Below are 25,572 nucleotides of genomic sequence, written 5' to 3'. Positions count from 1 at the left end.
TCCATCCTCCCCCCCCCACCACCCGCCGACCTCTTGACCCCCGACCCCTCACCCTGCCCCCCCTCTCTCCAACGTGGGACTCACAGCTCGTCTTTTCCATCAACGCTCTAGAAAGAGAAGAAAATAATTATTAGTAATTAGTTATTAGTCTTAATATTTTGATTAACCCGTTGCAAGGATGTTATACTTTAGCTATTGAAAATAAATAGCAGATCTACGGAAGGGGTTCCCGCCCAAAATGGGTTAATCACCACGCGACGCTCTTTTCTTAGCAAACAACTCTTTCATAGCCTCGTACGGTCGTTTGACCCTTTTCAAAATGTCTGCCAGCTCCTCACCGAATCGTCTTCCTCCTCCTTCTCTGCATCCACTTCCTCTTCCTCCTCCGCCTCCTCCTCCTGTTCCTGTTCCTCTGGCTCCTCCTCCTCTTCCACCTGGGACAAATTAGATTAAATTAATTACTTCCAGCCGACACAAATTAAATACCAAGTCATTGTTTTCATCCACTATAATGTGAAGAATGTAAACCACTACATTCTGGTCTGTACACAGTTGTATGTTCATTAATCACCATTAGGCTTGGTTGAATGCTCGACTCCGATTGGTCAATCGCAGAATTCAGCGGTGTGTTATGTCTTGATAACAGACCGCTGGCTAATAATCAAACCCTCGGAGCACCTGCTGCGCCCCGCTTGATTTACACACACACGCACACGCACACGCACACACAAGCACACGCTAAACGTTGCTCTCAAGAATGTTTTAGAAAACCTTTGAGCGAGAAATAGACGAAGCAGTAAAACCCGGACATGGATTCTATTTGATCAACTCCACTTCCTTGTTTTCCCGACAGCGCTGCAGCTGGCCAGACGACGGCCAGCGCCACACTAATGGAATACTTTCATTGCGATGCGACGTGTTGAGAGCTTGTAGATCTGCCATTTTTGTCCAAAAGTGATCCTCTTAGGGGATTTCAGCCCCTGCCCCTCTAAACACTCTCTGCAACGTCGTTGCGACCGTTACCTGTTCGTCGAGGTCTACGTTCATGTCGTTGCGACCGTTACCTGTTCGTCGAGGTCTACGTTCATGCTGAGCCTCAGCATGCGTTCGATGCGTTCTCCGTAAGCCTTGGTGTCGGCCAGCTGGTACCCTGACCTCAGCGTGGCCGTCTCAAACAGAACCACCGCCAGGTCGGCAGCGGTCTGGTCCTCTGGGTCAGTCTGGAGGGGGGGGGGGGGGGTGGGGGGGGGGAAGAGAGTGCCTGGTGGTTAGGATCATTACGATAAATATTTAAAAAATATATCGATGCCTCATTGGCTGCTGCAGTTCGTTGGAGCCGTGTGTGTTGACGGGAGGGAAAATAATTTACACTGGTACGCCGGAAGAGTGGACGGAACACTACGTCACTCTGCCACTCGAGAAGAGTGGACGGAACACTACGTCACTCTGCCACTCGAGAAGAGTGGACGGAACACTACGTCACTCTGCCACTCGAGAAGAGTGGACGGAACACTACGTCACTCTGCCACTCGAGAAGAGTGGACGGCACACTACGTCACTCTGCCACTCGAGAAGAGTGGACGGCACACTACGTCACTCTGCCACTCGAGAAGAGTGGACGGCACACTACGTCACTCTGCCACTCGAGAAGAGTGGATGGCACACTACGTCACTCTGCCACTCGAGAAGAGTGGACGGCACACTACGTCACTCTGCCACTCGAGAAGAGTGGACGGAACACTACGTCACACTGCCACTCGAGTGGCTACTGGCCAATCACAGCGCATCTTTTCCGGGATTTATCGGACCCGAACATGCACTCTGTGATGCACGCTAATGCTTCCGCACGGGAGGGGGGTCTTCGCAAGGACTCTGGGGAATGTTTTGCCCTCCCTTGAGCACATGTACGCTCCAGAGGTTTATATGATAATTTACTGCTTTGTTCAATACAGAGACAGACCCCTCATTTAAAAAGATATGCCAGGGACCCCCCCCAAGCATTAAGACCCATTTTAACCCTCAATGGCTTCCTTTCTGAAAATTAACGTCATTGTAAAAAGATTCACGCGTTTAGATATTCTATTTACAATGAGATGCGGACGGGAGCTGGTGCCACTTGGACCCGGACGTAACGTAGGACGGGAGCTGGTGCCACTTGGACCCGGACGTCACGTAGCACTACAACATGACGTCGGACTTAAATACTGAATTGCTGTGATGGAACTCACGTTGACTCTCTTCAGCATCTGTTTGATCAGAGGGTGTTTGGGGTTGAGCTCTAGGGTTTTCTTCTGGCTTGCATAATAGCTGGAGGGAAAGGAATAAAATACATATAATCAATGTATTGATTTATTAAAGTTTGCAGAATTACAGTACATTTCAAGCACAAACTCAATACAAAGACTGTTAACTGAGTGGACGACCCAATTAAGCATTACACTTGTGGGTCCACCATGTTCAATTCATCAAAACATTTAGAGACGTACAAATAGACACTTCTATATACCGGTAGTCAAAGAACAGAACAGGAATTCATCATAAAGGACGTAAAAAGGGAAAAGAAACATATATACAGTGAGGGGGAAAAAGGGGTGGGCGGTGGGATTCAGATTTTACGGGGGGCCAGTTTCGAATTGCAGCCGTCCGTAGGTGCCCTTTGAGAGCGGTTTTGAAGGAGTCAAGGGATTTGCATGTCTTAATGACAGTTGGTGGGGCGTTCCACATTTTGGTGGCATAGGAGCGAAAATAATTTATCTCCTCAGACATGATGGTGTTTAACCCATTCTGGGCGGGAACCCCTTTTGGTGTTAGCATTATGTTATGCTTTAGCTATTGAAAAATAGCAGATCAACAAGCTCATAGCGCGCCACCGAGTGGCGCGCTACGAGCTTGTAGGTCTGCTATTTTTGAAAAATCAAAGAACGACCAACATAGAAACATAGCCTTTTCAGAAAACTGTCAGGATGTAGAAGACATTTTTAGAATCTGATCTCAGGTCAAAATGTGACATTATTATTTGAATGCAGATGAAATGAAATGGAGGCTCACTTTGTGGAGATGTCTTTTCCAGTCTGGTAGGCCTGAGCCTTCATGATCCGCTCCATGTTTCCCGACCAGCCGTACTGGCTGGCTACCAGAGCGCAGGGCGAGTTGGTCAGCCTCTGGGAGAGCACCGCCTTCTCCACCTGAAACACATGAATATTAATGAGTTGGTCAGCCTCTGGGAGAGCACCGCCTTCTCCACCTGAAACACAATATTAATGAGTTGGTCAGCCTCTGGGAGAGCACCGCCTTCTCCACCTGAAACACATCAATATTAATGAGTTGGTCAGCCTCTGGGAGAGCACCGCCTTCTCCACCTGAATATTAATGAGTTGGTCAGCCTCTGGGAGAGCACCGCCTTCTCCACCTGAAACACATGAATATTAATGAGTTGGTCAGCCTCTGGGAGAGCACCGCCTTCTCCACCTGAAACACATGAATATTAATGACTTGGTCAGCCTCTGGGAGAGCACCGCCTTCTCCACTTAAAAACCACATATATTAATATGAATTATTCTATAGTATAGAGCACCGCCTTCTCCACCTAAAACCACACATTATAATAATATTATTAATTCTCTCCATGTATAGAGGACCGCCTTCTCCACCTAAAACCACACATTATAATTATTATTCTCAACATACAACCAGACAATGACCCATTCCTGGGCGGGAACCCCTTTTGGTGTTTTAAAGCATTATGTTATACTTTAGCTATTGGAAAATAGCAGACCTACAAGCTCGTAGCGCGGCACCGAATGCCGCGCTACGAGCTTGTAGGCCTGCTACAGAGAAACATAGGGTTTAACCCTGTGAGAACCACTGATATAGAAACATGGGGTTTAACCCTGTGAGAACCACTGATATAGAAACATGGGGTTTAACCCTGTGAGAACCACTGATATAGAAACATGGGGTTTAACCCTGTGAGAACCACTGATATAGAAACATGGGGTTTAACCCTGTGAGAACCACTGATATAGAAACATAGGGTTTAACCCTGTGAGAACCACTGATATAGAAACATGGGGTTTAACCCTGTGAGAACCACTGATATAGAAACATGGGGTTTAACCCTGTGAGAACCACTGATATAGAAACATGGGGTTTAACCCTGTGAGAACCACTGATATAGAAACATGGGGTTTAACCCTGTGAGAACCACTGATATAGAAACATAGCGTTTAACCCTGTGAGAACCACTGATATAGAAACATGGGGTTTAACCCTGTGAGAACCACTGATATAGAAACATGGGGTTTAACCCTGTGAGAACCACTGATATAGAAACATAGGGTTTAACCCTGTGAGAACCACTGATATAGAAACATGGGGTTTAACCCTGTGAGAACCACTGATATAGAAACATGGGGTTTAACCCTGTGAGAACCACTGATATAGAAACATGGGGTTTAACCCTGTGAGAACCACTGATATAGAAACATAGCGTTTAACCCTGTGAGAACCACTGATATAGAAACATGGGGTTTAACCCTGTGAGAACCACTGATATAGAAACATGGGGTTTAACCCTGTGAGAACCACTGATATAGAAACATAGGGTTTAACCCTGTGAGAACCACTGATATAGAAACATGGGGTTTAACCCTGTGAGAACCACTGATATAGAAACATGGGGTTTAACCCTGTGAGAACCACTGATATAGAAACATGGGGTTTAACCCTGTGAGAACCACTGATATAGAAACATGAGGTTTTAACCCTGTGAGAACCACTGATATAGAAACATGAGGTTTAACCCTGTGAGAACCACTGACATAGAAACATGAGGTTTAACCCTGTGAGAACCACTGACATAGAAACATGGGGTTTAACCCTGTGAGAACCACCGACAGAGAAACATGGGGTTTAACCCTGTGAGAACCACTGACAGAGAAACATAGGGTTTAACCCTGTGAGAACCACTGACACAGAAACATGGGGTTTTAGAACGACTGACAGAGAAACATGGGGTTTTTCAGAAAACTGTCAGGATTTAGAAGACATTTGTCTCATGTTTAAATGGGTTAAAGGACATCAGTAGGCCTGTCACTAATAGTCTAAACTAAAGCATCGATTCCCCTTTTTATACTAAAGTACCACCTCAGAATATAGGTGTCTCTCCAAGTACGTCCCAAACTCTTCTCCCTTCTGGCCCCAAAACTGTGGAACGCACTCCCCGTTGCAATCAGAACTGCAGCATCACTCCCGATCTTCCGCCCTAGTCTGAAGACCCACCTTTTCAGACTCCATCATGGCCCATAGCACTTACCCTACCCCCCTTAGACAGCACTTCTTAGACTTATATAGCATTTGAAACAGACTTATAGCATGTCATGTAGACAGCACAATAAGTGCATTGTATGTAGTCATAGCACCTCATAGTATATATGTATAGCATAGTATAATATATATGTATAGTTTATATGTATAGTGTCATTATATAGATATGTTCTAGTTACGTTCTTAGCTTACGCATGTTTCTTGATAAATGCTTTTTATATATGTGATGTATTCCTATACTTTTGTTCTTGCTTAATGTAAATCGCTCTGGATTAAGAGCGTCTGCTAAATGCCTAAACTGTAAACTGTACCACCACAATAACTTATTTATCCTTTTTAGTCTTTTTTGGTGCGACTCCTCTGTGTACCACCAGAGGGGGCTCAAGTACCACCAGTGAGTCCACCAGTGGTCTAATAATGTGTCAGTGATTTCTTTGAATATTTAAGATCCAGTATTCGTCATATCTGCTCTTTGCGCGTACAAAGCCTGAAAGGCAAAACAGGAATACGAACGTTCCAATGTTCAAAATGCAGAAAACATGATTTAATTAAAAATCGTTAATGATTTGTGTGACAATTGGCCAACTGAACGGTGACAGCAGGCTACTCCTAGACATCAGTGGAGGAGGTGCTTAATCCGTTTTGGGCGGGTACCCCGTTTGGTGTTTTAAGCATTATGTTATACTTTAGCTATTGAAAAATAGCAGATCTACAAGCTCGTAGGTCTGCCATTTTTGAAAATTCGTGAAAATGTGGCACAAATCTTTGAGATTTCAGAGCGAACATTTTGAACTAAAATATTTGCTTCTGGGGGGTCCCATGACTATAAAGGACTAATACTTAATGACTATAGTATCCAAATGTCAGTCTTTTTGTGTCCAATGTAGTTATGTTAACAGTTCATAAAGTTAACATAACTATAACTAAATGTATTTGCAATTCAATAAAAAGGTTACTTTTCAGGATTCCAATTCAAAAATAGCAAGAAATTATTCAGGTTTTCAATTCAAATATAGCAAAAATAGCTGATCTTGATTTTTTTGCTACGACAGTAATATGCACTGCGGCCCCTCTGGAGTGAGTGTGGAAATATATTGGCCCTCGCCATAGTCAAAGTTGCCCCGCCCTGATCCAGACTAACATAAGACTAACCATGTCTTTCAGAGCCTTCTCCTTCATCCAGACTAACATAAGACTAACCATGTCTTTCAGATCCTTCTCCTTCATCCAGACTAACATATAAGACTAACCATGTCTTTCAGATCCTTCTCCTTCATCCAGACTAACATATAAGACTAACCATGTCTTTCAGATCCTTCTCCTTCATCCAGACTAACATAAGACTAACCATGTCTTTCAGAGCCTTCTCCTTCATCCAGACTGTAACATATAAGACTAACCATGTCTTTCAGAGCCTTCTCCTTCATCCAGACTGTAACATATAAGACTAACCATGTCTTTCAGATCCTTCTCCTTCATCCAGACTAACATATAAGACTAACCATGTCTTTCAGGGCCTTCTCCTTCATCCAGGACGTGAGGGGCTCGAACTCCTTCTCCAGCGTCTCCCTGTGCTCCTTGGCCTTGTCGCTCTCGTCGAACTTCACGCCCTCCTTGGCCACGTTCTGGAAGCGCTTCCCGTCGTACTCGGGCAGCGCCTGGACGCAGTACTCGTCCACGGGCTCCGTCAGGTAGATCACCTCGTAGCCCTTCTTCAGAAGACGCTCCACGAAGGGAGAGGACTCCGCCTGGAGGGGGGGGGGGGGGGGGGGGTGAGAGGACAGGAACATTAGTCCGGCAGCAGACAGGCTTATTTTGTTTAACCCATTCAGGCCCGACGTTCGCTCTGAAAGAATATTTATTCAAAGATTTGTGCGGCATTTTTATGACTTTTCTAAAATAGCAGAGCTACAAGCTTGTAGCTCTGCTATTTTTCAATAGCTAAAGTATAACAATGCTTAGTTAAAACACCAAAAGGGGTTCCCACCCAGAATGGGTTAAAGTGGGAAATTTGGTATGACTTTTATTGACCTAAAATATTGTCTATATAAATACATTCATGAATCCACTTGCTGACCGGCTGTCACTATTGGGCAATTTTTTCATAGGGGTTTCTTGTGACCCTACCATTAACATCCTATGGCAGGCAAAAATGTCAAACTTTCCTTTTGCTTTAAAGGTGTAGTGAAATGAAAAATACGTTTTTCACACTTTTAGACCATATCCATGGTCATCATATGGGCATACCTAACAATGGATGCCAAAAAAATGTGAACATTCTCATTTTTGTGTGTTTTTCTATCAAAAGTCCATAAATTATTACTTCCTGAAAACGAAAACGTGCTGCGTGATGACGTGTCGAGGCCAACATCGATAAAAGCCAATACAAATGGCAGTTTAATTCCCCATATCTCCGCATCCGTCCAGCACAGGCTGCACAGCTGCTACTGATTACAGACATCTTCCGTTTTTATTCCCATTCAAGATAACATCCAGGGAGTGTATTACTCGGTTTCAACTTAATCACGCTAAAAATGTATCTGAAAACATTATAGGGTAGAAATAAGCCACATTAAGTGTAAACTGGTAAAGCTGGCTGACTATCTGATTTGTAAACAAACAACCACACGCTGTCCTGCGTAGCATAGCTACCCGTCCCTAGCTACCGTCCCATCCCCTGAAGGGATGCGACGCTCTGATTGGTTCAGAAACTTCATAGCGGTGTTTCATTCTTGAGACCATCTGAAACTTCAAAATAAAATGTCCACCATTTCCGTTTCACTACGCCTTTAAGTAGCATGTGACATGTCAAACTAGGGGCTAAAAACAGCCATAGCCACTAATTAATTAGTCTCATTCCGCGCAGCTGCGTCTAGATTCTCCCAGCGGATCCTGCCGGGAGCTGCCTATAGTATACCGCTGGACTAGCATCAAGGGAGACCGCGGCTGGTTCCAGACATGAAGTAGATCTCTAGACCCCACAGCCTTCATAGTAGATCTCTAGACCCTACCTCCTTGCGGCTGGTTCCAGACATGAAGTAGATCTCTAGACCCCACAGCCTTCATAGTAGATCTCTAGACCCTACCTCCTTGCGGCTGGTTCCAGACATGAAGTAGATCTATAGACCCTACATGCTTCATAGTAGATCTCTAGACCCTACCTCCTTGCGGCTGGTTCCAGACATGAAGTAGATCTATAGACCCTACATGCTTCATAGTAGATCTCTAGACCCTACCTCCTTGCGGCTGGTTCCAGACATAACGTAGATCTCTAGACCCCACAGCCTTCATAGTAGATCTCTAGACCCTACCTCCTTGCGGCTGGTTCCAGACATGAAGTAGATCTTGTCCTGCTTCTCCTTCATGCGTTCCACGTACTGCTCCAGGCTGGCCAGCACCGTGTCGCTGTTGGAGGTCTGGAAGCGGAGCAGCTTGGCCAGGCGGGTCCGGTTGGAGTGGTCCTCGATGACGCCCAGCTTGATGTTGGTGCCGAACTCCTTCCAGAACTTGTCGTTGTACTCTGCCTCGGCGATCTTCTTGATCATGTCCAGCGTCTTACGGACCAGCTTCTTACGGATCACCTGGACGGGACGGGCGGGAGAACGGGACAACGTTAGGCATTTATCAGACGCTCTTAATCCATTCTGGGATTAAGATTCTGGGATTAAGCATTATGTTACACTTTAGGCATTGACAAATAGCAGATCTACAAGCGCTACGAGCTTGTAGATCTGCCATTTTTGATAAATGGAGAAAATGTGTGCAAATCTTTGAATATATTATATAGTCTTTCACAGCGAACGTCAAATACATATAATTTTAGGAGATCCTTGACATGAAAACGTTTGAGCACCACAGACACACAAACAGTCTTCCAGAAAAACGTTTTAGAAGATTTAATAATTTACCTTCAGCAGTTTGTGTTGCTGGAGCGTTTCTCTGGACACGTTGAGAGGAAGATCGTCAGAGTCCACCTGAGAACGGAGAGCAGAGCAGAGTGGTCAGTAAATGGTAAAAATGGTAAATGGTGCATTTATATAGCACCTTTATCCAAGGCGCTTTACATAGATTGTGCATTACATTCACCCATTCACACACACATTCATACACCGATGGCAGCGGAAGCCATGCAAGGTACCAACCAGCACATCAGGAGCAATTTGGGGTTCAGTGTCTTTGCCCAAGGACACTTCGACATGTAGACAGGAGGAGGAGCCGGGATTCGAACCGCCGACCCATGGATCATTGGACAACCTGCTCTACCTCTTGAGCCACAGTCAGGACGACCTGCTCTACCTCCTGAGCCACAGTCGCCCCAGAGTGTCAGTCAGTCTTTAAAAGTACATTTTACTGCATGAACATTACTTCAGGACATATTAATTATTATAGTTTATAACGTTACTCACCACTCCCTTCATTATTATAGTTTATAACGTTACTCACCACTCCCTTCACAAAGTTCAGGTACTTTGGCATCATGTCGTGGAAGTCATCGGTGATGAAAACTCTACGGACGAACAACTGGAAGATGAAACGGAAAGCGGTTAGTCTCCCAAGAATCCTGTCTCAGACTGAATTAAAATTAAATCCTGTCTCAGGTTGAATTAAAATTAAATCCTGTCTCAGGCCGAATTAAAATCAAATCCTGTCTCAGGCTGAATTAAAATCAAATCCTGTCTCAGGCTGAATTAAAATCAAATCCTGTCTCAGGCCGAATTAAAATTAAATCCTGTCTCGGGCTGAATTAAAATTAAATCCCGTCTCAGACTGAATTAAAATCAAATCCTGTCTCAGACTGAATTAAAATGACACTCTCGGCGCTGAATTAAACGATGCAACGCTCCACGCGGTACCTTGATGTAATCGTTCTATTTAAACGATGCAACGCTCCACGCGGTACCTTGATGTAATCGTTCTATTTAAACGATGCAACGCTCCACGCGGTACCTTGATGTAATCGTTCTATTTAAACGATGCAACGCTCCACGCGGTACCTCGATGTAATCGTTCTATTTAAACAATGCAACGCTCCACGCGGTACCTTGATGTAATCGTTCTATTTAAACGATGCAACGCTCCACGCGGTACCTCGATGTAATCGTTCTATTTAAACGATGCAACGCTCCACGCGGTACCTCGATGTACTCGTTCTATTTAAACGATGCAACGCTCCACGCGGTACCTTGATGTAATCGTTCTATTTAAACGATGCAACGCTCCACGCGGTACCTTGATGTAATCGTTCTATTTAAACGATGCAACGCTCCACGCGGTACCTTGATGTAATCGTTCTATTTAAACGATGCAACGCTCCACGCGGTACCTTGATGTAATCGTTCTATTTAAACGATGCAGCGCTCCACGCGGTACCTTGATGTAATCGTTCTATTTAAACAATGCAACGCTCCACGCGGTACCTTGATGTAATCGTTCTATTTAAACGATGCAACGCTCCACGCGGTACCTTGATGTAATCGTTCTATTTAAACGATGCAACGCTCCACGCGGTACCTCGATGTAATCGTTCTATTTAAACGATGCAACGCTCCACGCGGTACCTTGATGTAATCGTTCTATTTAAACGATGCAACGCTCCACGCGGTACCTCGATGTAATCGTTCTATTTAAACGATGCAGCGCTCCACGCGGTACCTTGATGTAATCGTTCTATTTAAACAATGCAACGCTCCACGCGGTACCTTGATGTAATCGTTCTATTTAAACGATGCAACGCTCCACGCGGTACCTTGATGTAATCGTTCTATTTAAACGATGCAACGCTCCACGCGGTACCTTGATGTAATCGTTCTATTTAAACGATGCAACGCTCCACGCGGTACCTTGATGTAATCGTTCTATTTAAACGATGCAACGCTCCACGCGGTACCTTGATGTAATCGTTCTATTTAAACGATGCAACGCTCCACGCGGTACCTTGATGTAATCGTTCTATTTAAACGATGCAACGCTCCACGCGGTACCTTGATGTAATCGTTCTTCTTGGTGCCGTACTCGTCGAACAGTCCACGCGGGGCGGACGCCGGGACGAACAGGATGGACTTGAAGGTGACCTCGCCTTCCGCCGTGAAGTGGATGTGGGACAGAGGGTCGTCTGTCTCCTGAAACAAAGATTCAACATGGATTTAGTGGATGTGAGACAGAGGGACGTCCGTCTCCTGAAACTAGATTCAACATGTCTTACAGAAGGCCTCAGGGGAGAAGGTCTTACAGAAGGGCCTCAGGGGAGAAGGTCTTACAGGAGGCCTCAGGGGAGAAGGTCTTACAGGAGGCCTCAGGGGAGAAGGTCTTACAGGAGGCCTCAGGGGAGAAGGTCTTACAGAAGGCCTCAGGGGAGAAGGTCTTACAGAAGGGCCTCAGGGGAGAAGGTCTTACAGAAGGGCCTCAGGGGAGAAGGTCTTACAGAAGGGCCTTGGGGCAGACGGAGGGACTCACCCTAGAGAAGGTCTTACAGGAGGCCTCAGGGGAGAAGGTCTTACAGAAGGCCTCAGGGGAGAAGGTCTTACAGAAGGGCCTTGGGGGCAGACGGAGGGACTCACCCTAGAGAAGGTCTTACAGAAGGGCCTTGGGGGCAGACGGAGGGACTCACCCTAGAGAAGGTCTTACAGAAGGGCCTTGGGGGCAGACGGAGGGACTCACCCTAGAGAAGGTCTTACAGAAGGGCCTTGGGGGCAGACAGAGGGACTCACCCTAGAGAAGGTCTTACAGAAGGGCCTTGGGGGCAGACGGAGGGACTCACCCTAGAGAAGGTCTTGTAGAAGGCCTTGTACTCGTCCTCCTCCACCTCCCTGGCCGGTCTCTGCCAGATGGGCTTGATGTCGTTCATGAGCTCCCAGTCCCACACGGTCTTCTCCACCTGGGGAACATTAAAATACTGTTATCATCCTCATCCTCATCCTCGTCCCACACGGTCTTCTCCACCTGGGGAACATTAAAACACCGTTATCATCCTCATCCTCATCCTCGTCCCACACGGTCTTCTCCACCTGGGGAACATTAAAACACCGTTATCATCCTCATCCCACACGGTCTTCTCTACCTGAGGAACATTAAAACACCGTTATCATCCTCATCCTTATCCTCGTCCCACACGGTCTTCTCCACCTGGGGAACATTAAAATACTGTTATCATCCTCATCCTCATCCTCGTCCCACACGGTCTTCTCCACCTGGGGAACATTAAAATACTGTTATCATCCTCATCCTCATCCTCGTCCCACACGGTCTTCTCCACCTGGGGAACATTAAAACACCGTTATCATCCTCATCCTCATCCTCGTCCCACACGGTCTTCTCCACCTGGGGAACATTAAAACACTGTTATCATCCTCATCCTCATCCTCGTCCCACACGGTCTTCTCCACCTGGGGAACATTAAAACACTGTTATCATCCTCATCCTCATCCTCGTCCCACACGGTCTTCTCCACCTGGGGAACATTAAAACACCGTTATCATCCTCATCCTCGTCCCACACGGTCTTCTCCACCTGGGGAACATTAAAACACCGTTATCATCCTCATCCCACACGGTCTTCTCTACCTGAGGAACATTAAAACACCGTTATCATCCTCATCCTCATCCTCGTCCCACACGGTCTTCTCCACCTGGGGAACATTAAAACACCGTTATCATCCTCATCCTCATCCTCGTCCCACACGGTCTTCTCCACCTGAGGAACATTAAAACACCGTTATCATCCTCATCCTCGTCCCACACGGTCTTCTCCACCTGGGGAACATTAAAACACCGTTATCATCCTCATCCTCGTCCCACACGGTCTTCTCCACCTGGGGAACATTAAAACACCGTTATCATCCTCATCCTCATCCTCATCCCACACGGTCTTCTCCACCTGGGGAACATTAAAACACCGTTATCATCCTCATCCTCATCCTCGTCCCACACGGTCTTCTCCACCTGGGGAACATTAAAACACCGTTATCATCCTCATCCTCATCCTCATCCCACACGGTCTTCTCCACCTGGGGAACATTAAAACACCGTTATCATCCTCATCCTCATCCTCATCCCACACGGTCTTCTCCACCTGGGGAACATTAAAACACCGTTATCATCCTCATCCTCATCCTCGTCCCACACGGTCTTCTCCACCTGGGGAACATTAAAACACCGTTATCATCCTCATCCTCATCCTCGTCCCACACGGTCTTCTCCACCTGGGGAACATTAAAACACCGTTATCATCCTCATCCTCATCCTCGTCCCACACGGTCTTCTCCACCTGGGGAACATTAAAACACCGTTATCATCCTCATCCTCGTCCCACACGGTCTTCTCCACCTGGGGAACATTAAAACACCGTTATCATCCTCATCCCACACGGTCTTCTCCACCTGGGGAACATTAAAACACCGTTATCATCCTCATCCTCGTCCCACACGGTCTTCTCCACCTGGGGAACATTAAAACACCGTTATCATCCTCATCCTCATCCTCGTCCCACACGGTCTTCTCCACCTGGGGAACATTAAAACACCGTTATCATCCTCATCCTCATCCTCGTCCCACACGGTCTTCTCCACCTGGGGAACATTAAAACACCGTTATCATCCTCATCCTCATCCTCGTCCCACACGGTCTTCTCCACCTGGGGAACATTAAAACACCGTTATCATCCTCATCCTCATCCTCGTCCCACACGGTCTTCTCCACCTGGGGAACATTAAAACACCGTTATCATCCTCATCCTCATCCTCGTCCCACACGGTCTTCTCCACCTGGGGAACATTAAAACACCGTTATCATCCTCATCCTCGTCCCACACGGTCTTCTCCACCTGACCAACCATCACAACGCCTTGTGAGCTTGTAGATCACAAGGCGTTGTGAGCTACAGTACAGTACAGTACAGTACAGTACAGTACAGTACAGTACAGTACAGTACCTTCTTGGTCTACAGTACAGTACAGTACAGTACAGTACAGTACAGTACCTTCTTGGTCTACAGTACAGTACAGTACCTTCTTGGTCTACAGTACAGTACAGTACCTTCTTGGTCTACAGTACAGTACAGTACAGTACAGTACAGTACAGTACAGTACCTTCTTGGTCTACAGTACAGTACAGTACCTTCTTGGTCTACAGTACAGTACAGTACCTTCTTGGTCTACAGTACAGTACAGTACAGTACAGTACAGTACAGTACAGTACCTTCTTGGTCTACAGTACAGTACAGTACCTTCTTGGTCTACAGTACAGTACAGTACCTTCTTGGTCTACAGTACAGTACAGTACAGTACAGTACAGTACAGTACAGTACCTTCTTGGTCTACAGTACAGTACAGTACCTTCTTGGTCTACAGTACAGTACAGTACCTTCTTGGTCTACAGTACAGTACAGTACCTTCTTGGTCTACAGTACAGTACCTTCTTGGTCTACAGTACAGTACAGTACCTTCTTGGTCTTGGGCTTGTCCTTGTCCTCCTCCTCTTCCTCCACCTCCACATCGTCCTCCGCGGCGTCTTCCTCCTTCTTCTCTACCTCGGCGTCGTCCTCCAGAGGCTCCTCCACCGTCTCCGTCTGAGAGAAACACAACGCATTTAACCAGGTTGCATTCTGACACTTCCACCCGTCATTTAACCAGGTTGCATTCTGACACTTCCACCCGTCATTTAACCAGGTTGCATTCTGACACTTCCACCCGTCATTTAACCAGGTTGCATTCTGACACTTCCACCCGTCATTTAACCAGGTTGCATTCTGACACTTCCACCCGTCATTTAACCAGGTTGCATTCTGACACTTCCACCCGTCATTTAACCAGGTTGCATTCTGACACTTCCACCCGTCATTTAACCAGGTTGCATTCTGACACTTCCACCCGTCATTTAACCAGGTTGCATTCTGACACTTCCACCCGTCATTTAACCAGGTTGCATTCTGACACTTCCACCCGTCATTTAACCAGGTTGCATTCTGACACTTCCACCCGTCATTTAACCAGGTTGCATTCTGACACTTCCACCCGTCATTTAACCAGGTTGCATTCTGACACTTCCACCCGTCATTTAACCAGGTTGCATTCTGACACTTCCACCCGTCATTTAACCAGGTTGCATTCTGACACTTCCACCAGTCATTTAACCAGGTTGCATTCTGACACTTCCACCCGTCATTTAACCAGGTTGCATTCTGACACTTCCACCCGTCATTTAACCAGGTTGCATTCTGACACTTCCACCCGTCATTTAACCAGGTTGCATTCTGACACTTCCACCCGTCATTTAACCAGGTTGCATTCTGACACTTCCACCCGTCATTTAACCAGGTTGCATTCTGACACTTCCACCCGTCATTTAACCAGGTTGCATTCTGACACTTCCACCCGTCATTTAACCAGGTTGCATTCTGACACTTCCACCAGTCATTTAACCAGGTTGCATTCTGACACTTCCACCCGTCATTTTGGACCAATGTGGTCCATTATATCTAGGGGTGCTATATATATATATATATATATATCTTGCGGCTCCAAACAGAGAACTAAATGATGCTAAAGGCGTCTCACCTTGCTGCTTTAAACATAGATAACTAAACATGGATAACTAAAGGTCTCTCACCTTGCTGCTCCACACGTAGATTGGGAAGTTGATGAACTGGGAGTACTTCCTGACCAGGTTCTTGATGGTCTCCAGCTCCAAGTAATCCGACGCCTCCTCCTTCATGACCAGACTGGAGGGGGGGGAAGGGTGGGGGGTGGGGGGGGGGGGGGTAGAAATACAGACTCATTAGACGTGATCAACCTGAGACAACTGGAGTGCATTTAATTAAAGATTACGATTGAATGGTTTTTGCCGTTGGAAATCCGACCGAACATTACGAATAGAAATTACAAAAAGCCCATTGCAGATATGACACCAAGAAATTACTGAAATTTGTATACATTTTATGGGAGGCATACTATGGTCCGAAGGAGCATTGGTCCGAGGTGCGTTGGGGGTCGGGAGAGGGTTAGGTTTAGGTGTGCTGCCCCGGGGGAGGTTAGGGTGAGGGTTTGAGGTAGGTTGTCGTTCGGACCAATGCTCCGTCGGACCAAACACATGAACCCACATTTTACAGGCTAAAAACAGCGAAAATAGCTGATCTACAAGCTTGCAACGTGACGGTGGTTCCCCCTCCCCAGGGTGTTAGCATGTTAGCATGTAGTAGCTAAAGCCCCAGACTCACGTGACGGTGGTCCCCCTGCCCAGGGTGTTAGCATGTTAGCATGTAGTAGCTAGAGGAGCCCCCAGACTCACGTGACAGTGGTCCCCCTGCCCAGGGTGTTAGCATGTTAGCATGTAGTAGCTAAAGCCCCAGACTCACGTGACGGTGGTCCCCCTGCCCAGGGTGTTAGCATGTTAGCATGTAGTAGCTAAAGCCCCAGACTCACGTGACGGTGGTCCCCCTGCCCAGGGTGTTAGCATGTAGTAGCTAAAACACCAGGCTCACGTGACGGTGGTCCCCCTGCCCAGGGTGTTAGCATGTTAGCATGTAGTAGCTAGAGGAGCCCCCAGACTCACGTGACAGTGGTCCCCCTGCCCAGGGTGTTAGCATGTTAGCATGTAGTAGCTAAAGCCCCAGACTCACGTGACGGTGGTTCCCCTGCCCAGGGTGTTAGCATGTTGTAGCTAAAGCCCCAGACTCATGTGACGGTGGTTCCCCTGCCCAGGGTGTTAGCATGTAGTAGCTAAAGGAGCCCCAGACTCACGTGACGGTGGTCCCCCTGCCCAGGGTGTTAGCATGTTGTAGCTAAAGCCCCAGACTCACGTGACGGTGGTTCCCCTGCCCAGGGTGTTAGCATGTTGTAGCTAAAGCCCCAGACTCACGTGACGGTGGTTCCCCTGCCCAGGGTGTTAGCATGTTGTAGCTAAAGCCCCAGACTCACGTGACGGTGGTCCCCCTGCCCAGGGTGTTAGCATGTTGTAGCTAAAGCCCCAGACTCACGTGACGGTGGTCCCCATCCCCAGGGTGTTAGCATGTTGTAGCTAAAGCCCCAGACTCACGTGACGGTGGTCCCCCTGCCCAGGGTGTTAGCATGTTGTAGCTAAAGCCCCAGACTCATGTGACGGTGGTCCCCATCCCCAGGGTGTTAGCATGTTGTAGCTAAAGCCCCAGACTCACGTGACGGTGGTTCCCCTGCCCAGGGTGTTAGCATGTTAGCATGTACTAGCTAAAGGAGCCCCCAGACTCACGTGAAGGTGGTTCCCCTGCCCAGGGTGTTAGCATGTTAGCATGTACTAGCTAAAGAAGCCCCCAGACTCACGTGACGGTGGTCCCCCTGCCCAGGGTGTCTCCGCGGGGGTCCTCGATGACGGAGAACTCGTTGGAGTCCGACTCCCAGATGTGCTGCGTGCCGTTGTTGTGCTTGGTGGTCACAATGACCTTGTCGGCCACCAGGAAGGCCGAGTAGAAGCCCACGCCGAACTGCCCGATGAGCTCCGAGGTGGACTGGCCGTCGGTCTGCGCGTCGGTCAGCTGGCTCAGGAACTCGCTGGTGCCGGACTTGGCGATGGTGCCCAGGTTCTTCACCAGGTCCTCCTTGGTCATGCCGATGCCCGTGTCCGTGATGTGCATCATGTTCCTCTCCTTGTCGGCCTGGGGGGGGGGGGGGGGAAGAGAGAGAGAGAGAGAGAGAGAGAGAGCGAGAGCGAGAGCGAGAGAGGACAGACGCTACGATGAAGCACATATCCCAAGATGCATCGCCTGCCCTCATGGTATGAAGTCCAGCACACTAGTGTAGAGTTCCGTTGACTAAAACAATTACATTAAATCTAATTTAAAATTAAGACTAAATATATTGAAATAAAACAAACTAGACTAAAATGTCAGGGGGACTAGTGGACAAGAGATCCAGTAGAACTAAAAGACAACTCATTTTATGTCTGGTTGTGCTCGGGGGCTGACAATAGCAGATCTACAAGCTCACAACAATTTAGTCAACTAAAACTGCTCATTACGACGACATCATGCAAGGCCCAAAACTGTGGAATGCACTCCCCGTTGCAGTCAGAACTGCGGCATCACTCCCAATCTTCCGCCGTAGTCTGAAGACCCACCTTTTCAGACTCCATCATGGCCCATAGCACTTATCCTACCCCCTTAGACAGCACTTTTTAGACTTAGATAGCATTTGAAACAGACTTATAGCATGTCATGTAGACAGCACAATAATTGCATTGTATGTAGTCATAGCACATCATAGTAGCCTACATATGTATAGCATAGTATAGTATATATGTATAGTTAATATGTATAGTGTCATTATATAGATATGTTCTAGTTACGTTCTTAGCTTACGCATGTTTCTTGATAAATGCATTTTATATATGTGATGTATTCCCATACTTTTGTTCCTGCCTAATGTAAGTCGCTCTGGATTAAGAGCGTCTGCTAAATGCCTAAATTGTAAATTCTAAGGCCCGCCAAAATACATTTTAGTTGACTAAATCAACTGTAGATGTGGTTGACTAACATCTTATGATATAGACTAAAATTAGACCAACACCAAAACATTTCAGAGGAGTAAAATATGACTAAAACTAAATGAAAATGTATTCAGATTCCTTCATTGGCTAAACAAAAGAACTTGTGTGCATTTATTTAACTATTTATTTCACAAATGCAGACAGACACAAGACGGCGCATTCTCCCTCGCATTTAATAGAGCGTCGCAGTCCCGCCTCCTACCCTGGACCAGGAAATGAAACCCAATGCATTATTCTCATAGACATTTCTTAAAGTATTTATTTAAAGACGGTTACGCCGCGGACAAAGCCAACTCGAGTCGTGACAACTCATGACAACACAAACAATATTTTGGACCAAACAAATAATTACAAAGAAGAAAAACAACAAAAAAAGTGTTGTAACCTGCCGTTTTTTTCTTCTTTCTAATTATTTGTTTGGTCCAAAATATTGTTTGTGTTGTCATGAGTTGTCACGACTCGAGTTGGCTTTGTCCGCGGCGTAACCGTCTTTAAATAAATACTTTAAGAAATGTCTATGAGAATAATGCATTGGATTTCATTTCCTGGTCCAGGGTAGGAGGTAGGGCATTCACTTCTAGTCATTTTTACTAGTTGACTAGTTGCCTAGTCGACTAGTTGTTAAACCACCTTTTATGTTTAAAAAAAAAAAAACGTTTTTTTTTTTTTGGAAATAAATATTTGTACATTTAAAAACTGTGTACATTGGTGACTAACTAATCTACCTGATATTGAGGCCTACAAAATCGGGGGGGGGGGGGGGGAAAATGATTTTTTTTTTTTCTTATCAACTAGTCGACTAGTACCAGCAAGGTCGACTAGTGGATTTACTAGTCGACTAGTAAACTAGTCGACTAGTTGCTTAATGCCCTAGTAGGAGGCGGGACTGCGACGCTCTATTGCACCTGATTGACCTGTATTCTGATTTCCTGCTCTGTGCCAGCTGAGGAAAAAAAAAAAAACTAAAACTGTTGGCTGTTTTAGCCAGTGTTATTTTTCGTAGCAATTTCTGATTTTAGTTTTAGTCATAGTCTTTTGAATGTTTTCCTTTAGTTTTAGTCATAGTCTTTTGAATGTTTTCCTTTAGTTTTAGTCATAGTCTTTTGAATGTTTTCCTTTAGTTTTAGTCACATTCTTTTTTTTGGCGGGCCTTGATGCTCAGTCGTAATGACTGATTCTATACTTGCTGAAAATAGCTGATCTACAAGGTCACAACGCGTCGCAGCGCGACGTGTTGTGACCTTGTAGATCAGCTATTTTCAGCATGCAACCAAGTGTAAAATGACTTATACTGGATCTCTTGTCCACTAGTCCCTTCCCAACATGTTAAGTCTAGTTTTTATCTGTTGACGAAATCGTCAATATATTTAAGTCTTAGTCTTATTTTAGTCTTAGTCATCATAGCTTAGATTTCATTTAGTTTGTCAGTGAAAAAAAGGTAGTCGACGAACATGATTTTAGTCGTCTTAGTTTTAGTCGACGAAAACACTGGTTGTAGCGTTCAGCAGCCGTAACCTTCAACAGTCTATCTATGACTGAAACTAAATCAAACTTTGCCGTCATAAACACTGGACACACCCCCCCCCCCCCCCCCCCCATAATAGGCAAAAAATAAACGGCATTATCTTGACATGCACGCCGGTGATGTAAGCCGAGGTCGTCCTGTATCTTCTACTATGCAAATACCGATGGAAATTTAGAGAAGCGAGCGTTCACCCCAACCCTCCCCCGTCTCACTCCTCGGTTCCTCGTCGACCGCACTCAGAGGCCGCGGCAGCTAAATGTTCCTCTTAAACGGAAGCTGTCGTGTGACCTTGGGGATGGTATCGTGTGACCTTGGGGATGGTATCGTGTGAGTGACCTTGGGGATGGCAGAAGCTCACCTTGATCTTGACCGTCAGCTCCTCGTTGCCGTTGAGAGCGGAGTCATCGGTCAAGGACATCAGACGGACCTTGTCCAGAGCGTCGGAGGCGTTGGAGATCAGTTCTCTCAGGAAGATCTGTGAGGAAGAGGAGGAGGAGGAGGAGGAACTATTGAGCAATACTTACACAATATTGTGCTTTGCTGCTGGAAGGAGACGAGAGGACAGTTCCGCAGGCAGAGCCGAAGTAATACTGTGATTATACAACAGTTACACTTTCTGTTTAAGACTATGAAATGGGACTGTGATGCTGTTTTTCTTTTTTTGGGGGGGGGGGGGGGGGGGCTTTGTCTTCCTTTATTGAATAGTGTACAGTATGGTGACAGGAAGTGATGAGGGGGCGACACGCGGCAACGGTCGCCAGGGATCAGGAATCGAACCCACGGCACGCCGTCAGGCTGGCTTGGCAGCCTAGGTGACTAGGTGACCGGACCCCCAGGAGGAAGTCACTAATGTTGCTCTGGAGAGGGAAGTCTGGAGCTCTCTGGTGGAGCCGTTGCCCCCGCGACCCGACTACGGATAAGCGGTTGAAGATTGGTGGATGGATGATTTAGGTTGTTGGAAATCTTCCATTTTGAAAGTTGAAGCATTCAGGTTTTCTCTACCTCCATGTTCTTGTATAAGGACTTACTTCTATATAAGGAGTTCTCTGTATATAAGGAGTCATCTCCATATAAGGAGTTATCTATATAAGGAGTTATCTCCATACAAGGAGTTATCTCTATATAAGGAGTTCTCTATATAAGGAGTTCTCTATATAAGGAGTTCTGTATATAAGGAGTTCTCTGTATACAAGGAGTCATCTCCATATAAGGAGTTATCTCTATATAAGGAGTTATCTCTATATAAGGAGTTATCTCCATATAAGGAGTTATTCCTACCTCTTTGTTCTTGTACAGCGAGTTGATGATCAGCTTCATCATCCTGTTGACCTCCGCCTGGAACACGTGTTTCTCCGACTTCTCTCTGATCTCCTTGATCTGCGCCGCGTTCAGCCCGTCTAGCTGGATGGCCTCCTCCTCCCTGGAGAGAATACAAAATATTAATATTAATAACAATAATAACATCAGCCCGTCTAGCTGGATCGCCTCCTCCTCCCTGGAGAATAAATAATAATTATTATAATTATAGAGCGCCGAAGTCCTGACGTCACTCGCTCATCCCCTCGATTCCCCTGGTCCTAAAGTCCTGACGTCACTCGCTCATCCCCTCGATTCCCCTGGTCCTAAAGTCCTGACGTCACTCGCTCATCCCCTCGATTCCCCTGGTTCTAAAGTCCTGACGTCACTCGCTCGTCCCCTCGATTCCCCTGGTTCTAAAGTCCTGACGTCACTCGCTCATCCCCTCGGTTCCCCTGGTTCTAAAGTCCTGACGTCACTCGCTCGTCCCCTCGGTTCCCCTGGTTCTAAAGTCCTGACGTCACTCGCTCGTCCCCTCGATTCCCCTGGTTCTAAAGTCCTGACGTCACTCGCTCATCCCCTCGATTCGTTCTAAAGTCCTGACGTCACTCTTCCCTGTAAAGGCATGAACAACGTTCCTCTTCCCTGTAAAGGCATGAACAACGTTCCTCTTCCCTGTAAAGGCATGAACAACGTTCCTCTTCCCTGTAAAGGCATGAACAACGTTCCTCTTCCCTGTAAAGGCATGAACAACGTTCCTCTTCCCTGTAAAGGCATGAACAACGTTCCGAGAAGAAGAGTCTGTGTTTAACCAAAACTATACATATAAGTCAGTGGTTCTCAACCAGTGGTCCTTGAGGAGTTCCAGGTGGTCCCCATGTAGCCTTAATGATGGAGAGTTGGTAACCAAACAGCACCTAGCTAATAACCAAATGAACCCTTATAGATCTTTAACTCTCTAGTGTAAAATGAAACCAAATGGACCTGTAGAGTTACATTATTGTTAAACACCTGCATTAATTTGCAAGAAGTCTACACAATTAGAGAATTTAGAAGAATTGTATATTTTGATCAACGTGTGCCTGTTATCTCTCCTAATGGTACAGACATCATGTTCTCTCCTAATGGTACCGACATCATGTTATCTCTCCTAATGGTACCGACATCATGTTAACTCTCCTAATGGTACCGACATCATGTTATCTCTCCTAATGGTACCAACATCATGTTACCTCTCCTAATGGTACCAACATCATGTTACCTCTCCTAATGGTACCAACATCATGTTATCTCTCCTAATGGTACCGACATCATGTTAACTCTCCTAATGGTACCGACATCATGTTATCTCTCCTAATGGTACCGACATCATGTTATCTCTCCTAATGGTACCAACATCATGTTACCTCTCCTAATGGTACCGACATCATGTTATCTCTCCTAATGGTACCAACATCATGTTACCTCTCCTAATGGTACCGACATCATGTTACCTCTCCTAATGGTACCAACATCATGTTACCTCTCCTAATGGTACCGACATCATGTTATCTCTCCTAATGGTACCAACATCATGTTATCTCTCCTAATGGTACCAACACCATGTTACCTCTCCTAATGGTACCGACATCATGTTACCTCTCCTAATGGTACCGACATCATGTTATCTCTCCTAATGGTACCAACACCATGTTATCTCTCCTAATGGTACCGACATCAACACAGCATGGAACTGTTGGACAAAATCTGATCCAACGACAACAAAAGTTTTTAGTTTTGGGTCCGAGAGACTTAATGTCCTCAAATGGCCTGTGGCTCGAATGCTGAATAAATAATGGACCTTGATATGAAAAGGGTTGTGAATTCAGTCCAAGAAAGCCAAGCGGTCGGTCGACACGACAAGTGTTTTCAATCAGAGGTCACCTGTGGGCTTTACACAAGATCAGAGCAGAGATTAAGGGAGCTAACTAAGGTTAGCGCAAACATTTAACTCATTTTGGGCGGGAACACCTTTTGGTGTTTTAAAGCATTATGTTATACTTTAGCTATTGAAAAATAGCAGATCTACAAGCTCGTAGCGCGCCACCGAGTGCCGCGCTACGAGCTTGTAGATCTGCTATTTTTTTTAAATCATGGAAATGTGGCGCAAACCTTTGAATATAGGCTATATTCTTTCAGAGCAAACGTTTTTAACTCAAATCTTTGCTTCTGGGAGGAGGGTCCCTGGAACAACATATTTTCAGATGGCAGCCAAATACAGATAATTCTGGGGGTGCTTGACGTGAAAAAGCTTCAGCACCACTGACATTTTTTCAGAAAACTATCAGACATTTTTTAAATTTCGACGTCAGGCCTAAATGGGTTAAAACAGAGATTATGGGAGTTTTCTGAGGTTTAGCTCGAACATTCAAAAAGACGCCGACCTCTGAACTATCTCGTCATCCGTCCGGGAAGCGTCCCTGCTCTTGCCCAGGTCCTCTTCCACCGCTCCGTCGATGTCCACCTCGTCCTCGGCCCTGACCGCAGCTGTGGACGAGGCACAGGTCAGCAGGGTCACAATCACAGACACACTTTGTCCAATTCAACCACATTTTATCATTTTAAAAACACCACTGTTCCTAACTAAACACCACTGTTCCGATCTACAAGCTCGTAGCGCGCCACCGAGTGGCGCGCTACGAGCTTGTAGGTCTGCTATTTTTGAAAAATCGTGAAAATGTGGCACAAATCTTTGAATATATATTCTTTCAGAAGACTTTTATTTTTTATTTTTTAACAACCACAGTATTTAATGTCTTTTAGGTAAAGCCAGGTCAATGTAATCGATAAGCTGTATACCAGGCCAAGCCTGGAAGCATGCTACCAGTACATATACAATACAAAAACTGTTAACAGTGAGTGGACGACACCATAAAGCATTACACTTCTTTACAATAGGGCCCACCATTTTCAATTCATCAAAACATTTAGAGACATATGAAGAGGCCATGCCTGGAAGCATGTTACCAGTACAAACAATATATATATCCCTGGGCCGAGGCATTTAAATACATGTATCAATGTGTTTAACTTAATGTGTTTAACTTAAAGGCAGTGCGTTTGGGTTTAGAGAATACAAACAGAACATTAATGTACCATTAATCCTATAAAACAGGCTAAACAGCCATGTGTTTTTCATCATCACATCGAATTATTAGAACATAACGCTAATTTTGGGCCTGTGAACTGGACCATGGAGCTGCATGGATGGATGGATGGATGGATGGATCAATCAATGCATTACTGTTGCAAAGGTGTGGTTTGGTAGGTAGGTAGGTAGGTAGGTAGGTACCATGACTGATTCATTCAAGTAAATAATGTATCTTGCATAAAAGGACACCAGACGATTATCATATCATTGATCATATTATATGGATTATTGATTGAAAATTGTATTTACAGTTAGTAGATTGAGTATAGGACAGTTCAACGGAAGTACAGATCAATACAAAAAAACTGCTAAGCGGACAAACGCACAAAAGGTACCAATATAAAGACTTTGGCCATAAATCATTGATCAGAACGGATTAGCATTATAATCATAAACTATATTCACGTCAGATATCATATGGATTATGACAGCCGAAGCCATCTGCGACCACTCCACCAGGCAGGCCTTTGTTACACACACTACCATTTACAGTCCCGACTAGTAACACACAGATATTATAATAATATTAACCATAATGTTGTACTCACTGAAGGCCAGCAGCGCACAGAGCAGGCCCACTATCCACATCCTCTTCATGGTGTGAACAATGACGGTTACTCGGGTCTATTTAAACGGGTTCTAATAAAGGGTTTCTCCTCAGAACTCAACTCCAACCAGAACTAGCCTCTCTACGGACGGAGCTGCAGCGAGCTTGCCTGACTGTGACAC

General features: G+C 45.8%; 1 protein-coding gene across 2 annotated transcripts; it reads right to left on the bottom strand.

Annotated features, from left to right (window-relative positions):
• Positions 1 to 46: 46 nt before the first annotated feature.
• On the bottom strand, positions 47 to 25,572 carry hsp90b1 (heat shock protein 90, beta (grp94), member 1). 2 transcript variants are annotated; one of them, XM_079494063.1, is made up of 18 exons: positions 25,392 to 25,572; positions 24,077 to 24,179; positions 21,636 to 21,777; positions 20,716 to 20,832; positions 17,611 to 17,942; positions 15,926 to 16,037; positions 14,760 to 14,885; positions 12,083 to 12,199; positions 11,307 to 11,444; positions 9,769 to 9,846; positions 9,234 to 9,299; positions 8,637 to 8,906; positions 6,828 to 7,073; positions 3,049 to 3,185; positions 2,229 to 2,307; positions 1,059 to 1,220; positions 339 to 434; positions 47 to 107 (listed from the first exon to the last, which is right to left on the bottom strand). In XM_079494063.1, exons 1-18 carry the CDS (start codon positions 25,438 to 25,440, stop codon positions 81 to 83), a joined length of 2,397 nt encoding a protein of 798 aa, XP_079350189.1. In that variant the 5' UTR covers positions 25,441 to 25,572; the 3' UTR covers positions 47 to 80. The 2 variants fall into 2 exon arrangements, with proteins under 2 accessions (XP_079350189.1, XP_079350190.1); XM_079494064.1 differs by having other exon boundaries at positions 1,065 to 1,220.

The sequence above is a fragment of the Electrona antarctica genome (assembly GCF_951216825.1).
Source record: "Electrona antarctica genome assembly, chromosome: 23".
In the NCBI taxonomy this organism is placed as follows: Eukaryota; Metazoa; Chordata; class Actinopteri; order Myctophiformes; family Myctophidae; genus Electrona; species Electrona antarctica.
The sequence above is the reverse complement of the archived record's forward strand: the minus strand, read 5'-3'. Positions and strand labels throughout refer to the sequence as shown.